The following is a 20,622-nucleotide window of genomic DNA, read 5'->3' as shown; positions in this document are numbered from 1 at the left end:
ACACCCACTCGCTTGCCTGCCTGCCTACCCCCCTAAATCACCCACCAACTCACTCGCTCACTCACTCACTCACCCACCCACTCACCCACCCACTCACCCACCCACTCGCTCGCTTGCCTGCCTATCCCCCTAAATCACCCACCAACTCACTCACTCAACCACACACTCACTCCTCACCCGCTCACTCACCCACCCACTCGCTCGCTTGCCTGCCTACCCCCCTAAATCACCGACCAACTCACTCACTCACTCACTCAACCACTCACTCACTCACTCAACCACCCCGCACTCACACACCCACTCGCTTGCCTGCCTGGCCGCCTGCCCGCCTACCCACCCACCTACCCACCCACCTACCCACCCGCCTACCCACCCACCCACAGGGAAGCTTGGGTGGCCAGTAGATTCTCCAACATACAGGGGTCACCAGACATAAAATATTGTTTCCTATATGCCTAAAAATTTGGAAGAAATCCCACTGGATGCCAAAAAGTATGACTGTTTGAATGTTTTAAACCAATTCATTTGTAGCTGTGGTCCCTGTCCAGTTTTCTTCACTCATTCACATACCAGTAGTTTGTTTCAACCATGAAGAATCTCACCCATACAGTTGGCATATATGGCTTCCGAGATACTCTCTGTTCTATTGTTGTTTGTACTGTGGTCACACTGGGACTCCGATTTTTCTGCCTGGGAACTCCAAAAGCATGACTGAGTCCCTAGGACTAAGAAACAGAAAGGGGAACGGGTGCCCCAGTTGTCTGAAGCACCACAATTCCCTGTGCAGAGTTGCATCCCTTGAGGTGTGATTGTTGGTTCAAATCCCAGTTTCCCCTGATTATGTTTCTAGGTTTGTCAGCACCATACCCAAAGTGGTAAACGTATGACACCTGTGTCACTTCGGGCTTTTCTCCCACATCATGCTGACATGCCGTGATGTAACTGATAATACTGTTCAAAGCAGTGTTAAACCCAATACACACACTCACGTTAAACCCAACATACTCACTCACTCACTGGCCCGTGAAGATCCAGGGTAAAATAGCTCCAGCAACCCATGCTTGCTGTAACAGGCAACTGTGCTTGAGGCGACTAACGGATTGGGTGGTCAGGCTTGCTGACTTGGTTGATGCATGTCATCGATCCTAATTGCGTGGAACGATGCTCATGATATCAATTACTGGATTGTCTGGTCCAGACTTGATTATTTACAGACCTCCGTCATATAGCTGGAATATTGCTGAGTGCGGCGTTAAACAACAAAACAACAACAACAACAACACTCACTCACTCACTGGTACATACAGATGCTTGTACTGTAGTTGCTATTTTTAACCAACAAATACTTTATTTATCAGTATTTGAACCCGGATGTGTCGAGCTTCATGTTTCAGATTTCCAGTTGTGTCAAACTGAATTGTTAGTTATAAGAGTTCAGAATAAGTTAAAACTTACCCAGACACGTTGAAATCAACTGTAAAACAACTTAGCACAAGTTAGAATTTTGTGTCAAGTATACAGTGTAACAAGATTCAGTGTGGATCATCAAAGATGGGGGTGGATGGGGTGGGGTAGGTAGCCTAGTGGTTAACATGCCCGTTCGTCATGCAGAAGACCCGGATTTGATTCCTGACATGGGTGTCCCCTGCCTTGATTTTGCTGGAATATTCCTTAAAGCAGTGTAGAACAATACTCATCCACTCACTCACTCAGGGACAGGAAATTGGTGATTTCTTATTGTTAGTTACATAAATGACATGATGTGGTATGTTTGCTTTCTGTTGTCTCATGGCTAGGTCAGACAGAAATGAGGTTGTGTCAGACTTGTGGAACCCCGGAAATGTCCCACTGTTTCAGCAATGTTTGACTGCATGAGTTTTGATGAATCTGCTTTGTTTGCACCAGTTTGCAACCAGAACAACATGGCATGTTGCGCAAAACTTATATCACTGATCTACTAGAGGGATAACATATTTGCACAGAGAGCATTGATTTTGATCTTGTTCCTCGAGAAAACAAATGTGCACAATTTTTTTCAATATCTAGCACCCACAAAGTGTTTTCATGTTTTTACTTTTCGCATGAAATACTCTGGTTAAAAACCAACCTTGTGTATTATCACAAACTCTATAACTGCGCTGTAATCACACATCAACCTTCACCTTCCTCAGTGTTTTAATACACACGCTTCTCACAGGGTATGGGCAGAGGAACCCAGAGTGAACTTTGACCTCTGAATCAGAATGAAAGATGCATGGGTTTTTGAGCCCGAGTCAGAGAGTGAGTTGGGTTTAACGCCGCTTTTAACAGTATGCCAGTTATAGTATGGCGTTTTCAAGTTTCCCAAGACTGTCCGTCAAGTCCACATAAAACACAAATGTCGGATAGCGCATTGCTACACATTCTTTGACTGTTGTAGTTACCAGGACTCTAGTAATATATAATTGTACATATCGTTATTGCAAAATGCCTGATTTGAAACCTCTGGTTGACCAATCACAATCGAGAAGTTTCCTAATTCATGGTAGAATTCAGCTTTAGCAGCTCCTTGCAGCTGCCCCGCAATGCGCCCTACAGAGTTGTTTAACTCAAGTCCAGTTGTGTACAAGGCCCACCCTTGTGTAGGATAAAGCACGTCCGAGGTATTTTATGATATTTCAAACCCCCATCTGCAGGATAAAACCGATGGGCATCAGATCCAAGGTTATATCCCAAAGATAAGGGTTTTAAATATCATAAAAACTGACACTTAAAACCGAAAAAAGAAACTTCACACAACATTTATCAACATTTTTAGGTTTCAACATACTTTCCATGAACCTTAGGAAACGGGTGTAAACTATCTGTTGCTGGCATGCAGTTCTTGGAAAAGACGTTCTTAAAGCATTGTGATGTATCAGCACCTCTGTAGCCTTGTGGTACACTCACTGGGCTACAGATACAAGGTTGCGAGTTCGATCCCCAGAAATATAAAGAAAACATTTGTCATTTGATTTTACATTTCATTACATCTTACAATCTGAACTTGCATTAATAAAATCTGCGGGATATTATAACACATTATATATCCTATAGCAAATATGCCTGTTATATCCTAAAATCCTCCAACATCCCTGTTTTTTTAGATTTAACTTGACTGGAGAACAATAGCATGATGTCACTGGAGGTTTATAAGTGTTAGATACATGTTGTTTGTAAATAATGTTACATATAATTGTTTGAATGGTTCTGTTATTGTTGATGTTTCTTAGGAATTGGTTGTATTGTTCATGTTATTGTGTAAATTGTGTACATGTGTTTGAAAATAAAAGAAAAAATTTGAACAAAACTGTTACTTGAGTTATTTCTTTTAGTCTGACATGGTACTCTGATTGAACAAAAACTATGTTGTGAGAACTAAACCATGAACTTGAGATATCTAGAGACGATCTCATCATGGTCGAGATGTACTGCCAGGATAACTGTATTGTTATTAAACTCACTCACTCACTCACTCACTCATGCACGCACTCACTCACTCACTCACTCACACACTCACACACTCACTCACTCACTCTGAACTGACATTTGAATAAAGAGGTGCCAAATATTCAATAGCTGGAAGTACTCATAAAACCTTTTTACCGACTGCATTGTATCACAAAACATGAGTGAAATTTGTATGAGGAGGGGGTGGGGTGTATGAGGAGGCTGTGGGGTGCAAGAGGAGGCTGTGGGGTGCAAGAGGAGGCTGTGGGGTGTAAGAGGAGGCTGTGGGGTGTAAGAGGAGGGGGTGGGGTGTAAGAGGAGTGGGTGGGGTGTAAGAGGAGGGGGCGGGGTGTAAGAGGAGGGGTGGGGTGCAAGAGGAGGGGTGGGGTGCAAGAGGAGGCTGTGGGTTATAAGAGGAGGCTGTGGGGTGTAAGAGGAGGGGGTGGGGTGTAAGAGGAGGCTGTGTGGTGCAAGAGGAGGCTGTGGGGTGTAAGAGGAGGCTGTGGGGTGTAAGAGGAGGCTGTGGGGTGTAAGAGGAGGGGTTGGGTGTAAGAGGAGGGGGTGGGGTGCAAGAGGAGGGGGTGTGGCGTAAGAGGAGGGGGTGGGGTGCAAGAGGAGGGGGTGGGGTGTAAGAGGAGGGGGTGGGGTGTAAGAGGAGGCTGTGTGGTGCAAGAGGAGGCTGTGGGGTGTAAGAGGAGGCTGTGGGGTGTAAGAGGAGGCTGTGGGGTGTAAGAGGAGGGGTTGGGTGTAAGAGGAGGGGGTGGGGTGCAAGAGGAGGGGGTGTGGCGTAAGAGGAGGGGGTGGGGTGCAAGAGGAGGGGGTGGGGTGTAAGAGGAGGGGGTGGGGTGTAAGAGGAGGGGGTGGGATGTAAGAGGAGCATCACACAACTCCCAAGCACAAATATCTTCACTGACTATTTGTATTCACCCCGCAAGACGCTTGTAGAGAGCAAATCTTTTTTTAAGAAAACTCTGCGCTCACTTGTATTGTGTGTTGCAAGTGTCATTAATGTAACCATTCCAGTAGTGTGTTCACATTCACAAGGTGTGGGTTGCCCCAATATACTACTCAAAAGGAGTATAAGACACACATTGTTTTGTTTCTTTTTGATAATGGAACAATTATCAGTATAGATATTACACATCATTGACTGAAAAATAAATGTGCCATCATGTCAGTGGTATTTTAAAAAAAAGAACTGTCATTTAAAAACAAATATAGGCATTAAGTTATTAAAAATGTGAAAGAATTCATTCACACAGTTTTCCAATGGAGTGTTATTGTTGTTTACTGTCCACAAACACGACCTGTGGAAACAGCCTCGTGGATGTGTGTTAAAGCCATTATAGATCTATTACATTTTTTCCCCGACTACCTCTCTATCATTGACCCTGCCTCACATGTAACAAAATTGCTATATGTCTTGTTTCTGAACTTGTTGAAATTATATTAATACTGTTCATGTCTCAAGTATTGTTTTCAACAAGAAAGAGTTCCCTGGTCTGGTCATATTGTTCAAGGGAGACAACTCTGATTCAGGGGCAATAACCTGTCTGTGATTGCAGGAGTCATTGTCAGTCCTTATGATTCAGATCTTATTAGTTACCAGACCAGATAAAATGTTGCCAGTTCAGAATTTATAACCTGAACTGTTTTTATAACAGGCAACTTGAAGAGAAAGCTTGGGTGTTTTTATCAAAGATGAGTTAAAAGATACTAATTGCAAGCTTGATTGGATTAGATGCCAGTGTTTTCAAAGCCTAGATTACAAGATAAATGCCAGGGTCGTATGAAGCCAATCAGATATCAGGAACAAGGCACGAATATTCCCTGGACAGAAACGCTTCCTGACCTGCTAATGAACCTACTCACGTGGTGTCACTGGAGCAGAAATTTCTCTTGTGGAATAAAGCGAGCAGAGCAGAGTAAGCTCAGGCGTTATTGCCTATTGTTTGTAAACATTGCATCAGAACGGTCGTTGTACTGGCCTATAAAAGCAGCACTTATCTAAACTCACTCACTCACTCACTCAGTCACTGGCTGGTTTCGCGACATACCATTGTCGCTATGTGTGTATTTGTTCACGACGTTCGTCTTCCGTGTCTCCCCAGATGCTGGAACTGTCCCTGGGCCGAGGTATCTACGTGTTCCCACTCCAGATTGCCCGCGCCAAGAACAAAGTGTCGTCCACAGCCTGCGCCAACTACCTGCTGAACTGCTTCTACACGACCTCTGAACTCCTGGGGTCAAACTTAACTGGGGTCAACAACAAGAAATTGCTGGATCCCCAGATCATCTCCAGTATACTGGGTAAGTGTTGCCGACCTCGTTACACACCTGTATATTGGGTAAGTGTTGCCGACCTCATTACACACCTGTATATTGGGTAAGTGTTGCCGACCTCATTACACACCTGTATATTGGGTAAGTGTTGCCAACCTCATTACACACCTGTATATTGGGTAAGTGTTGCCGACCACGTTACACACCTGTATATTGGGTAGTGTTGCCGACCACGTTACACACCTGTATATTGGGTAAGTATTGCCGACCTCGTTACACACCTGTATATTGGGTAAGTGTTGCCGACCACGTTACACATCTGTATATTGGATAAGTGTTGCCGACCTCATTACACACCTGTATATTGGGTAAGTGTTGCCGACCACGTTACACACCTGTATATTGGGTAAGTGTTGCCAACCTCATTACACACCTGTATATTGGGTAAGTGTTGCCGACCACGTTACACACCTGTAAATTGGGTAAGTGTTGCCGACCTCGTTACACACCTGTATATTGGGTAAGTGTTGCCGACCTCATTACACACCTATATATTGGGTAAGTGTTGCCAACCTCATTACACACCTGTATATTGGGTAAGTGTTGCCGACCACGTTACACACCTGTATATTGGGTAAGTGTTGCCGACCTCATTACAAACCTGTATATTGGATAAGTGTTGCCAACCACGTTACACACCTGTATATTGGGTAAGTGTTGCCGACCTCGTTACACACCTGTATATTGGGTAAGTGTTGCCGACCTCGTTACACACCTGTATATTGGATAAGTGTTGCCGACCTCGTTACACACCTGTATATTGGGCAAGTGTTGCCAACCTCATTACACACCTGTATACAAATGTATTGGGTAAGCATTGGGGGGTACAGCTTGGGTTCCAGGCTCCCAGTAATTTATGCTTGTTGTCAAAGCCAATTAGAATAGGGATCAAGTAGACTTGGTCGATTGTGTGTTATTGCATGCTCATAGTGTGGATGTAATTCATGCTCTCAACCACTGGTTTGGCGTGCCTAGCTGTGGTAACCATATTTTTGTGCGGCTCCCTGTAAACAATTTGAGGCGACTATGCTTGTCATAAAAGTCGACTAACAGGATCGGGTGGTCAGGCTTGCTGACTTGGTTGATATATGTCATCAATCCCAATTACATGGATCGATGCTCATGATGTCAATCACTGGATTGTCTGGTCCAGACTCGATTATTTTACAGACCGCCATCATATAGCTGGAATATTGCTGAGTGCACTGTTAAACAACAAACAAACAATTTGGATATGGTGAGTGTCCAGACCTATGATTGGTTGGATGGTTTCTTGCTTAATGCAGCACTCGGCAATATTCAAACTATATGACGGCGGTCTGTAAATAATCGAGTCTGGACCAGACAATCCAGTGATTGATATCATGAGCATCAATCCACGCAATTAGGATCGATAACATGCATCAACAAAGTCAGCGAGCCAGACCACCCATCCCGTTAGTCGCCTTTTACGACAAACATAGTCACCTTTTACGGCAAGTATGGGTTGCTGAAGACCTATTCTACCCCGGAATCTTCACGGGGCTGGAGCCCTATGACGGTTACAATTCTTTTTATTCTTTTGGAAATATCCACATGACATTTGACTGTTGTTTTGTCAGGGCAAATATCCATGTTATAAGGAAATATATTGTAACTTTTTCCTTGGTGTATATATTATGTTGTATGAACTATTTCTGATTGTATCTGTTGCAGACTTCACTGTGTTGAACTACCCTGGAGCTGATGTGGCGATGCTGAAGAGAGCCCTGAGGAACAAGATCACGGCTGCCGAGTGTCGGGTCAAGAAGAAAGTTATAGCCCAGATGGCCAGCCATACATAGTATCAGGGCCACAACACTACGACACATGGTGCAGTTTGCAGATACTAGGCCGTTACTGACATACATGGTGAACATGGCTGCATCAATAGGACTAATAGTTGCAGACGATTATGTATAGGGACCAGCCATTATTCTTGGTGGGGGCCACTGGTTCAAGACATACAATTTAGTTTCTTTGAAAAGAGGAACAGAACAATTGTTATTTTTTTACAACACTTCTTTTCGAGACGTACACATGTCCAATGAAAAAATATGTCTTTTCAGCAAGACATCACCCAACCCCCCAACCCAATGAGTATGAAATGGTCACTCCCTTACCACCACACCTGGTGATCTTGACTGCATCACTTTGACCAAGGACGTACATAGATCTTTGTACCTCCATGTGTTGGCCAATAGTGTTGACTGCAGGCAGTAGACTGCCATACTGATGCACCTGTTGGTGGGAAGTGGCAGGGTTACATTGAAAATGTGGATTACAAAAATAGTAATACTGATATATGATTCCGGAAAATGATTAAATCACTGAACAAATGTTATATATGCAGTTTAGCTGAAGGGTTAATTTCAAAATAAGTGAGTGAATATGATTTTATGCCGCTTTTAGCAATATTTCAGCAATATAATGGCGGGGGACACCAGAAATGGGATTCACACATTGTACGCATGTCAGGAATCGCACCCAGGCCCTCAGCGTGACAGGCGAACGTTTTAACCCCTTCAGTTTTAAGCATGTCAGGTCAGCCATCTCAGTCTTTGTCAAATATTCCTGTAATGCAACAGAACAGTACTGAAAATCTCATTTATGAAACTCTTGAACCTTTTCAGTGGCCCAGACGGCCTTGTCGTAATCAGTTTGTTATGCAGAGTTGTGTCCCTTAGGCATATAAGGATGCTATGGTTGTGGGTTTGAGTCTGAGATTCACCGTGATTATGATGCACCATAGTTGTGCTCATGGGTTGAGAAACACAAAGAGTTGTGTCACTTGTGATTTCCTCCCACATGAAGCTGACTAGGGCTGGGACGAGTCCAGATTTACAACCCGGGTACCCACACCCCTATTACCCGACCCTACCCGGGTACCCCTTGGTGTCAAGAGATAGGTAAAACATGTCCGATTGGGAATAGTTTGATTGTAGCCCTGGCAAAACGTATTTAGAGACATGTTTTCATCGATGTGGTCATGTTTTAGCTTTGTTCAAACACACATAAGTCAGAAGGAATGTGTTCATAGTCATGAAAAAATGCGAACATTGGAGACTTAAAATTGTCGTGTAACCATGTAGTTATATAGTGATTTTTTGTCATGAAACAATATATACTACTCAAAAGAAGTTAAGGATCACCCGATTCTTTCATAATGGTAAAGTAAATCTGTCATGACATGAGAGATTACCTATAGTAATATGAAAGAATTAGGTGATCCTTAACTTCTTTTGAGTAGTATATCAAGTGACTAACCATGGGTCCGGGTAGTCCTGGGGGTACCCGGGTCCTACTCAGTACCAACCCATCCCGAGTACCCGATTTACCCGTCCCAGCCCTAAAGCTGACATCCCGATAAATGCCTGAAAACTAGAGGTGTGTGCGACACAACACAACACATCACCCACATATAGCACCAGTTTTCATCATTTTATATCCCGTCTATTTTCATATTTCAGTGTTTATGATTCTATTTGCATAAATGGATATTGATTTGAAATATATGTCTTGGATCTATAAATATATATGAGCTATTCATGAGCACTTGATCCAGTATTTCCATTGCTCTTTGTTGATTGTCCAAAGCAATACAGTCACCTTGTAATCAGGGTGGTCATAGTTGGTGAAATGTTTTGAACACCACGTTTAACGTGTTCAAGATATATTTTTTTGTCGGAATTTCTATGGATTTCTATGGATTTCTATGGATTTCTTTACAAACATCCTCCACTCTCTGATTTAAACCTGTTCTTCCATTGTGGATTTTTTGTATGCAAACAAATTGACTAATTTAGAAAAGTAGGTAATCTCAGCAATAATTTGTACTAATTCATGCAATACATTTATTTCTATTGTGGGACTTGTAAATACAATATGTAACTTGTTTCCATGTGTGTATCTCATTGGTGTGGAAGTAACATTGCATGTCCTGCATGAGAATGCTTGATTTCTCAGTGTATTATATCTCATTTTATGAAGACAAATTCCCCCCGTACCTTTGTTTCAGAAGCCATGTCGCCATCTTCATCTCCCTTATTAATAACAAAGTGCAGAAGTTCTCTCACTCGTTATGTAATTTGATTGGATGGCTATTTTTAGCATCATGTAAATTGAATTAGCCTCTAAGTGAAGCTCTGAGACCTGCATCACTTCGGGCTTTCCTCCCAGAATTAAGTTGACACACCGTGATATAACTGGAATCCTGTTAAACTGAACTCTCTCGCTCACATATAGTTGGCATATTTCATGAAAAAGTCAGTTGAATCCATTTATCCCAGTTTAAGAGTTTCTAAAGTCACCTTCTGGGTTTCTGTTCCTTCTGAAATATTACTCACTCACTCACTCACTCACTCACTCATTCACTCAACCTAGACCCATGAAGATGAACCATGCTTAATTGTCATAAGAGGTGACTAACGGGATCGGGTGGTCAGGGGCGCTGACTTGGTTGATGCATATCATCGTATCCCAATTGCGTCGATCAATGCTCATGATGTCAATCACTGGATTGTCTGGTCCATACTGGATTATTTACTGACCACTGTCATACTCTCTACCCTGTAGTTTCAGGCGAGGCCACACCTTTTTCTCACTTGCTTTACGAGTCTGCTCACAGTAAATTTTGTTAAAATGGAATTTTTTTCCACAGAAGTTGTTCCTTTTTTTATATCGGATAAACTGATAGCATATTGCACCCCAAACATAATTTTTTAGAAAGACCCACTGAAGTTGACTAGATCTTACACATGGGAGTCAAAATAAAGTTTGTTGTTGTACCTCAAATTGATTCCCGGGGAATCGTCAGGCTTCCATTGCCTAAAGCAACAGCTGTGTTGCAGGCCCTCCTCCCACATTAAACCAGTTTCAATTTTTTATTCCAGCGGAACTGTAGTGGAGGAGACAACTTTAAAATAAATAATTGAATTGCTTTTTCTTATTTTATCCCACCTACCGACAGATATTTTCCTGTAAGAAATCTGTAAAGCCAAAAAACAGGTGTGGCCTTTTTGTGTTCTGCATTTTGTGGCAATCTGTTTTAAACCTGGGTTTACAGTGGAAGAAGCACTTATTTTTGTATACATTTGGAAATGGCTTGAAGTAAAGTAAGAATGTCCTAAGAAATGTTTGAAATCATCTGTGTGTCAGGCAGGACACATGTTATTTCCACACCTCTGTAGCAATTTTGAAATTGTTAGTTGTCGGAGTAGTCTGTGAGTTGATGGCAAGCAGTTCTGTCTCAAGACCAATTCCATATGAATATATATGTTCATGTTCTGAAAATGTGAAGTTTGTGACTTAGAAATTTTCATTTGTGTACCTAGGAACAATTTCACAATGAAAGTTTAGCAACAAGTGTTAGAGTTTAGAATGAATATTGACCTATGAACATCATGTAAGGATTGATTCTCATTCAAACTTTGAAATGTCTGAGGAAGGTGAGCTTCGGTAAAGTTGTAGTAATATGTTTGTTTTTATTGAAATATAATTGATTAGGTGATTTAGTTCTTAGTTTGTGTAGGAAATGCATATGTTACCATATTTGTTACCAGTGTTGATTCATGAACAGAATAATGATCCAGACACTTGTATTTAAATAATTAATAACGTCAAAACCCTTTCCATATTCATACGAAATCTTTGAATGCAGAGCCCATAGTTTGAATCTTAGCAATCGTAAGTATGTGTTTATGAATCACTATCAAAGAGTGTTGATACCAGGTGTTCTCAAAGATGAGCGTATCCTGGCCCACATGTGGCACCTGTCACAAACACATGCAAAGGCAAGTCAAGTATTCACCTGAAAAAAAACCGGTGTATTAGTTAATATCAGATGTGTACATGCTTAAGAATATTAGCTATAAACTGTTAATCCTTAGTTCAAAATCGGGGAATAACGTGTTGGAACTGTATACAAAAGGCACTTTTTATTGGAATATTTATTACTAATAGATACTCTATTTAATACAAAATACTCTTGAAGTGACGATAAAGTGGCAAGAATCATATCCCACCATGTGTGAAAGAGTTTGTTGAAGGATTAATTTCATTTGTCAGTATTTGAAAATATACTACTCAAAAGAAGTTAAGGATCACCTGATTCTTTCATATTACAATAGTTAATCTCTCATGCCATGACAGATTAACATTACCAATATGAAAGAATCGGGTGATACTTAACTTCTTTTGAGTAGTATAGTTGGAAAAGGTAAAGACTGACTGTTTTAGTCAGTGCGTGGCTGAACACGATGAACATAAGTGAAATACTATGTAGAGTAGATTGGTAGATTCACGGTCAAGACTTCTAGGATTTGTGGTTGCTGTTATAAACCAATGTATCAAGCGGTGGCCTGGTTCCAGCAAAGGGAAACCAACGAATGTTCTGACCAATGAATGTCGAACGTTCTGACCAATGAATGTTCAGATTACATCACAATATGGCAATATTTTTCGTGCAACATGTGCCACAACCTCGCGGCCGTCCTCTCTGCACACTGATGAAATAACAGGGAATGGAAAGGCTTCTCACAAAATTTATGCACAGTGGGCTCATTTGACTTCTGTGAGTTGTACGCAGCCTCATTCCATTGCTCATAGGCGGTCCAGGAACACCCCCCATCATAGGCGGTCCAGGAACACCCCCATCATAGGCGGATCCAGAGGGGGGGGGGGGGGGGTCCAGGGGGTCTGCTCCCCCTCATCCCATGTAGGATGTTGTAGGCAGAAAATTGACTGAGTGAGGATTTTGATATTTTGGACCACTCCCTTTTAATGCTCTCATAACATCAGGAAATGTTTACATAGTAATGTTTAGTTTTTGTTTTCTATCCGGAATAAATGTGCAAACTATTTCTTTAACTGGCGCTTGTTTAATGAAGCACCGACTGTTTGAAATTGTTAACCATCTTTACAGCGCCTTATGCTAAAACAATTCAGCAGGCTGAAAGTTAAGGAGGCTGGATCCACCCTTGTTGCTTGAATTAAAGCAGACATACGTCACCATTACCCCACAATTTGTCCATACGTTCACGACTCAAAAACAGTTAAAGAACTCCTGAATTTTCATATGACTTAAGTCAATCATATCTAACAGATTAACTCATCATTTAAAACAATTGGGTTTTCTTTAACTTCATTTGAGTAGTATATGACCAGGTGTCGGGGATGTAGTATTGATGATGTTGTACATGACTAAACCATGAAAGCATTTATACGAGTGTTAGTGTTTGTTAGTGTGTTAGAATATACTCATTGTTTACAGACTGTGATGGGGCAACTTAATCAAAATGACAATGTTTTTATTTTGTGTGATTTCAAGGTCATCACAAAACTTGTCTACACATGTTTACCAGTAAAACTTCAAATGTCGGAGTAGATTCAATTATTTGATTGGATTTCATGTTCTAGTACACATGAGCTCTCATCGACCTTCATTGACCTTCATCCTGTCGCTGCAGAGACAATCAAATACACTATGGGTACTGCAGGGATGTCAGCTAGAAATGGCCTCCTGTATTTTATGTACCAGCTGAACATGCAAAGGAAACCAAGTACAGCAGAAGCCAAATCCCTTCCCCTGAATCCCGAATACCATCTAATTTTTCACTCTGAGTCTCATTGCTCATCCCTGAATCCTGAATAGTACTTAACACAAATCTCAATGCATTGAGAAAATGGTGCGATTTGAAGTTAGATTACTGAAACAATATTGAAAACATAAAGGAAATATTGACATGCTCATTATTTTAATTGTTGTATCTGCATACCAAATAAGATTTTATTCACATCCCACACTGCTGAATCCCAAATACTGACCCTGATTCCCACATATACGTGATATTCCATTCTGAATTAATTTAATGAATAATTATACTTCCACTTTTAGCTGATATCCCTTGTAAATGTTTACTATTTTTCTTTGTCGGCAGTCATACTTGAGGGTTCTAATACCATGATGAAATACCAAATATATCATATACAATTTCTGAAATGAATATGCTATAGACAATTGTTTGTACATATAGTGATAGCGGTCCAATGTTTTATAGCTCATGCTTGTTCTTGATATGTTAGGACTGAGTGTAAAGCTAGTGTGTGATCTTTGTGTTGGCTTCAGTAGCAGCTTAACATGATGCAAGCTTTTTGTGATAGGAAACCTGATGTATCCCATCCACCGTAGCCCCATCTACCCACCCCTCCACAGCCACATCCTCCTTACCCGCCCCTCCACAGCCACATCCTCCTAACCCACCCCTCCACAGCCACATCCTCCTGACCCACCCCTCCACAGCCACATCCTCCTAACCCACCCCTCACAGCCACATCCTCCTAACCCACCCCTCCACAGCCACATCTTCCTAACCCACCCCTCCAGCCACATCTTCCTAACCCACCCCTCCACAGCCTCATCCTTCTAACCCACCCCTCCACAGCCACATCCTCCTAACCCACCCCTCCACAGCCACATCCTTCTAACCCACCCCTCCACAGCCACATCCTCCTAACCCCCCTCCTCCACAGCCACATCCTCCTAACCCACCCCTCCACAGCCACATCCTCCTAACCCACCCCTCCACAGCCACATCCTCCTAACCCACCCCTCCACAGCCACATCCTCCTAACCCACCCCTCCACAGCCACATCCTCCTAACCCACCCCTCCACAGCCACATCCTCCTAACCCACCCCTCCACAGCCACATCTTCCTAACCCACCCCTCCACAGCCACATCCTCCTAACCCACCCCTCCAGCCACGTCCTCCTAACCCACCCCTCCACAGCCACATCCTCCTAACCCACCCCTCCACAGCCACATCCTCCTAACCCACCCCTCCACAGCCACATCTTCCTAACCCACCCCTCCAGCCACATCTTCCTAACCCACCCCTCCACAGCCTCATCCTTCTAACCCACCCCTCCACAGCCACATCCTCCTAACCCACCCCTCCACAGCCACATCCTTCTAACCCACCCCTCCACAGCCACATCCTCCTAACCCCCCTCCTCCACAGCCACATCCTCCTAACCCACCCCTCCACAGCCACATCCTCCTAACCCACCCCTCCACAGCCACATCCTCCTAACCCACCCCTCCACAGCCACATCCTCCTAACCCACCCCTCCACAGCCACATCCTCCTAACCCACCCCTCCACAGCCACATCCTCCTAACCCACCCCTCCACAGCCACATCTTCCTAACCCACCCCTCCACAGCCACATCCTCCTAACCCACCCCTCCAGCCACGTCCTCCTAACCCACCCCTCCACAGCCACATCCTCCTAACCCACCCCTCCACAGCCACATCCTCCTAACCCACCCCTCCACAGCCACATCCTCCTAACCCACCCCTCCAGCCACATCTTCCTAACCCACCCCTCCACAGCCTCATCCTTCTAACCCACCCCATCTTACCATCTACCCACCCCTCCACAGCCACATCCTCCTAACCCACCCCTCCACAGCCACATCCTCCTAACCCACCCCTCCAGCCACATCCTCCTAACCCACCCCTCACAGCCACATCCTCCTAACCCACCCCTCCACAGCCACATCTTCCTAACCCACCCCTCCAGCCACATCTTCCTAACCCACCCCTCCACAGCCTCATCCTTCTAACCCACCCCTCCACAGCCACATCCTCCTAACCCACCCCTCCACAGCCACATCCTTCTAACCCACCCCTCCACAGCCACATCCTCCTAACCCCCCTCCTCCACAGCCACATCCTCCTAACCCACCCCTCCACAGCCACATCCTCCTAACCCACCCCTCCACAGCCACATCCTCCTAACCCACCCCTCCACAGCCACATCCTCCTAACCCACCCCTCCACAGCCACATCCTCCTAACCCACCCCTCCACAGCCACATCCTCCTAACCCACCCCTCCACAGCCACATCTTCCTAACCCACCCCTCCACAGCCACATCCTCCTAACCCACCCCTCCAGCCACGTCCTCCTAACCCACCCCTCCACAGCCACATCCTCCTAACCCACCCCTCCACAGCCACATCCTCCTAACCCACCCCTCCACAGCCACATCCTCCTAACCCACCCCTCCACAGCCACATCCTCCTAACCCACCCCTCCAGCCACGTCCTCCTAACCCACCCCTCCACAGCCACATCCTCCTAACCCACCCCTCCACAGCCACGTCCTCCTAACCCACCCCTCCACAGCCACATCCTCCTAACCCACCCCTCCACAGCCACATCCTCCTAACCCACCCCATCTTACCATCTACCCACCCCTCCACAGCCACATCCTCCTAACCCACCCCTCCACAGCCACATCCTCCTAACCCACCCCTCCAGCCACGTCCTCCTAACCCACCCCTCCACAGCCACATCCTCCTAACCCACCCCTCCACAGCCACATCCTCCTAACCCACCCCTCCACAGCCACATCCTCCTAACCCACCCCATCTTACCATCCACCCACCCACCCTATCCAAACGCTAATGATGCTACTGTGGGACACAATAAAGCATTTATAATCCCAAACTGGCAAACCTCAGAGTGACAAACTTTTTTCGACCTGTGTTGATATATTTGATGTCAAAATATATTAGATTTTCATCCAAAATTCTCAAAAGTGATTCGGGAGGCAGGCCATGAAGGCACCCTCTGAGACACGTCAAGTTCCGGTCATAGTGAAAGTCATCAGTATATTTCTGGCCAGTATGTAACAATATGCCAGCAGATGGGGGCCAGACTTGTGTCACAATATTTTTCTCCACAATTCTTTTTCACAACATATTTTTTTTCAGGACATCACCATGTCCTGCAAACAAACATTCTGATTATTTTTTGTTTTTTTGTTTCAAATATATGCCAGCTCCCCACTCCCACTCCAAAAAATATGGAAAGGTCAGTACCTAATAAGCAACAGATCTTTACAAAACTTTCTTTGTGGAAAACCTTTTCTTCTAATAATACTGTGTTCAGTATCTTAAGATACCGGGGGCACCGCAATTCGCTGTGCCGAATTGCGTCCCTTGGGCATGCCAGAAACCTATTATTGTGGGTTTGAATCCCGGTTCGCCCTGATTATGTTTTTAGGTTTGTCAGCACCATATCCGTGCTTGTGGGTTTCACTGAAGTGGTAAACGTCTAAAACCTGCACCACTTCGGGCTTTCCTCCCGCATCAAGCTGACACGCCATGATAAAACTTTAATACTGTTAAAAGTGGCGTTAAACCCAACTCACTCACTCACTCTTAAGATACCCGGTATGTAACAATATGTATGCAAAGGCTGATGTTAATGACCTTGACCTTGGTTTGTGTGTGTCCCATCCATTATGACCTTGGCCTTGGTTTGTGTGTGTCACATCCATTATGACCTTGGCCTTGGTTTGTGCGTGTCCCATCCATTATGACCTTGACCTTGGTTTGTGTGTGTCCCATCCATTATGACCTTGGCCTTGACCTTGGTTAGTGTCCAGTACTTCCAGCTATGACCTTGGCCCTGACCATTCCGTTTGTTTCAGCAGGGGCATGTTTTGTAGTAAATGGGTGTTTACAGTGGGAATACCATTTATCCTGTTCCCTTTTGATGGGCCATTGCCATGTAAATATGATACCTGTCTGCAGTTGGTCAAATGTGCTTTAATTATTTCGTGGTGTAGATGCTTTAATTGATATGTTTGTTACAGCTTTAATGGAATATTGTGTATACATCATGTATATGTTTATGTATACATTGTTATGAGTTTTGTGCTTGTTTTGACACAATGTTGAGCGCGACAGTTGTTGTCTGTTACAGATTTCAGGTTTTTATGCTATTAGGATTGGATAGGTCAAGTGAATATAAATTATTAATTTGAATAGCTCAAGTTTTATGAATAATGAAGGCTTAGCTGAAATGATGTTTTCCTGACTATGAAGACAGGGGGGGTGGGGTGGGGTGGAGGGGGGTCATTGTGTTACAAGATGTTCTGTGGTTGTATTCAGACACAAAGTCTTGTTTCTGTCATTTATATTGTGCCTGTACAGATACCATTAATTTGGAAAATGTAATTCTCAATTGGGTTCTATGTTAAGTCAGAGTAGCAAACATGTAATTAAGGAAGAGAATTTAAGGATGTCAACTTCTTTATTGTGAGGAACACTACGTTTCAGAGTATATGCTTACTCCTTCATCAGGTGAATGAATGAGATGAGACAGAGAGTATATATATGTACATGTAAGAACAATAAAAGTAATAACATAACAACGGTGGAAACTTAACAACAGAAGTCAACAGATAAATGGCGCTGATAGGTGATTAGCAATGTCGGGGCTGATTATCTATTTGGCTTCCATTGTCATTACCTATCAGTGTTACTTACCTGTCTGCCCAGTCCCTGGGATTTATTGCTTTGATCATTGTTGGTGCTAATACTCCGAAACGTGTTCCTCACAATAAAGAAGTTGACATCCATAGATTCTCTTCCTTATGTTTGTCACATCTAAATGCCTTTTAAAGACTTGACAATTGTAATCAATCTACTTCTTGCAGCATTACATTCAAACTTGACGACATGAGGCAGATGTAGCATGGTCTCGGAGTTATTGGTACGCCATGTCACCGAGACCACTAATTGGCCTGGCTGGCCCGTGTGCGAAATACGAATAAAGTCGAAAAGCGCACATAAAAACACCAACTATCTCTCTCTCACCGAGACAGCGACAATGAAGTTTTTAATCTGTAACACTCTAGTTTTAAGAGTGTATGGACAGATATCACAGACAAAAGCTTTAAGAAAGCACAAGTGTAAATAACCAGACACACTATATATGATTTCTGATGTGCATGTCGAAACCAAAGAGATTGGCATTTGAATATACTCCTTGTTGCAAAGTAACATTAAACATGCTTGAATTATGTGCTTGTATACTTTATTTTTATGCATAAAATATACAGTGTATTTTCATTGATAAAATGTGTATGACATACATGTATGTTTTGATATGACAAATATATCGGCTTTTGTAGTCATTTTGAGATACGCATACCGCTTTATTGTATGTTGTGACATACAAGATACGTTGACGTTAGAGACATACTATTTTTAGACGATGTCTTCCAGCTTTTGTCTTGATATGCTTACGTAGTCATGTTTGATTTCAATACTAGATTTAGATTGCTTTGAATCTATGTAGTTTTGGTTCCTTATTTTTTAAAGGAGTCTGTATTTTATATCTTGTTGGATATGTCACTAAAGCATACAAAAAGTTGTTGGTGATGTTTTTGGGTCTTTGAGGACCGAGCTGGAACATTTTGGGTTGATTGATTCATGGTGCTCATGAAAAGGTTTCTTTTGCATTTTTTGCAGTATTTTTGGTAAAAATATGTATGCTTTTGTACATGTTCTGTATTGGCATTAGTAGTTTCAATAAGCAATAAACTTCACCTAGTAGTTGTTCTGTTGTTTATTTGTTAATGCAGAATGAAGGGAAGAGTGTGCTGCAATCTGATTGGTTGAAAAAAATGGCATTGGATAAAAAAACCCATCTTCCGGACCTTTTAACTGTGAATGAATATTTTTCTTGATTTGTTTTGTTACCCATTGCAATTTCAAAACAATTTTTTTATTCAGCTTGGGGAAATTGATACCGCATTTCCCAATAGTTATGTAGCAAGTTTGTTGTTTAACACCGCACTTAGCAATATTCCAGCTATTTGACAGCGGTCTGTAAATAATCAAGTCTGGACCAGACATTCCAGTGATTGACATCATCAGCATCAATCCACGCAATTGGGATATGATGACATGCATCAACCAAATCAGCAAGCGTATAAAGTTTTATCAATATTTATCAGAACAACTTCAATTTGGTTGTTTTTTCTCGGCCAGGTAGGTTCAGTTGTTAGGAAGCACAGGATGTCATGTCCTGAATCAGGATGTGATGTGTGTCTTGTGTTTGTGTTTTTACCCTATCTAGCGTTTGGCATTTCGGCTTGGAGTCAGTATACTGTGTCTAAGTAGGATATCCATGTTAAACTCTGGCATGGTATGTTGGTTGGTTGGTTGGTTTGTTGTTTAACGCCGCACTCAGCAATATTCCAGCTATATGACGGCGGTCTGTAAATAATCGAGTCTGGACCAGACAATCCAGTGATTAATATCATGAGCATTGATCCACGCAATTGGGATCGATGACATGCGAGCCTGACCACCCGATCCTGTTAATCGCCTTTTAGTCGCCAAGCATAGTCACCCTTTACGGCAAGCATGGGTTGCTGAAGACCTATTCTACCCCGGAATCTTCACGGGTCGGCATGGTATGTCAATTGGCTATCACTTAGCCCAGTCTCTCTCTCTCTCTCTCTCTCTCTCTCTCTCTCTCTCTCTCTCTCTCTCTCTCTCTCTCTCTCTCTCTCTCTTCTCTCTCTCTGCACGTCTGTCTGTCTGTCTGTCATTGACTTTTGCATTTTGACATCTTCTCTGAAACTACAAGGCCTATGACTCTGGTCTCTCTAAACATACCCGCAGAATTCTGATCCAACTGTGAAGACGGACACCATTAACTCTTCATATTTCAGATGAGCTACAAAGCCTTGTGACTTTAGTCAGATTTGTGATGATATTAGTTCCAAATGTCATCTACTCAGTAACACTGCAAATCTTCTGACTGATAAGGTAAAGGAGCAACCATATGTTTGATACAGGTTATGAAATCACAAAATATTGTATTTGATACGCCATGACCTGTGCATGTGGGAATCAAATGAAATTTATGATATTGCTGTCATCAAAAATAGATTAGTCAGGAAACTGATGGCAAAAAAAACCTGTA

At 43.1% G+C, this 20,622-nt stretch overlaps 1 protein-coding gene across 1 annotated transcript; it reads left to right on the top strand.

The window, feature by feature from the left end:
• Window positions 1-5,579: 5,579 nt before the first annotated feature.
• LOC139453018 (uncharacterized) lies at window positions 5,580-7,773 on the top strand. The gene is made up of 2 exons (XM_071234644.1): window positions 5,580-5,778; window positions 7,507-7,773. Exons 1-2 carry the CDS (start codon window positions 5,580-5,582, stop codon window positions 7,632-7,634), a joined length of 327 nt encoding a protein of 108 aa, XP_071090745.1. The 3' UTR covers window positions 7,635-7,773.
• The last annotated feature ends 12,849 nt before the right edge of the window (window positions 7,774-20,622 follow it).

Source organism: Haliotis cracherodii, unplaced genomic scaffold, assembly GCF_022045235.1.
Source record: "Haliotis cracherodii isolate W230 unplaced genomic scaffold, xgHalCrac1.p SCAF_9, whole genome shotgun sequence".
Lineage (NCBI taxonomy): Eukaryota > Metazoa > Mollusca > Gastropoda > Lepetellida > Haliotidae > Haliotis > Haliotis cracherodii.
This window is presented reverse-complemented; position numbering and strand designations above follow the sequence as displayed.

Coding starts and splice junctions, on each gene's coding strand:
- LOC139453018 (XM_071234644.1), top strand. CDS start 5,580: ATGCTGGAACTGTCCCTGGGCCGAGGTATCTACGTGTTCCCACTCCAG. Junction 5,779..7,506: donor GATCATCTCCAGTATACTGG/GTAAGTGTTGCC, acceptor TATCTGTTGCAG/ACTTCACTGTGTTGAACTAC.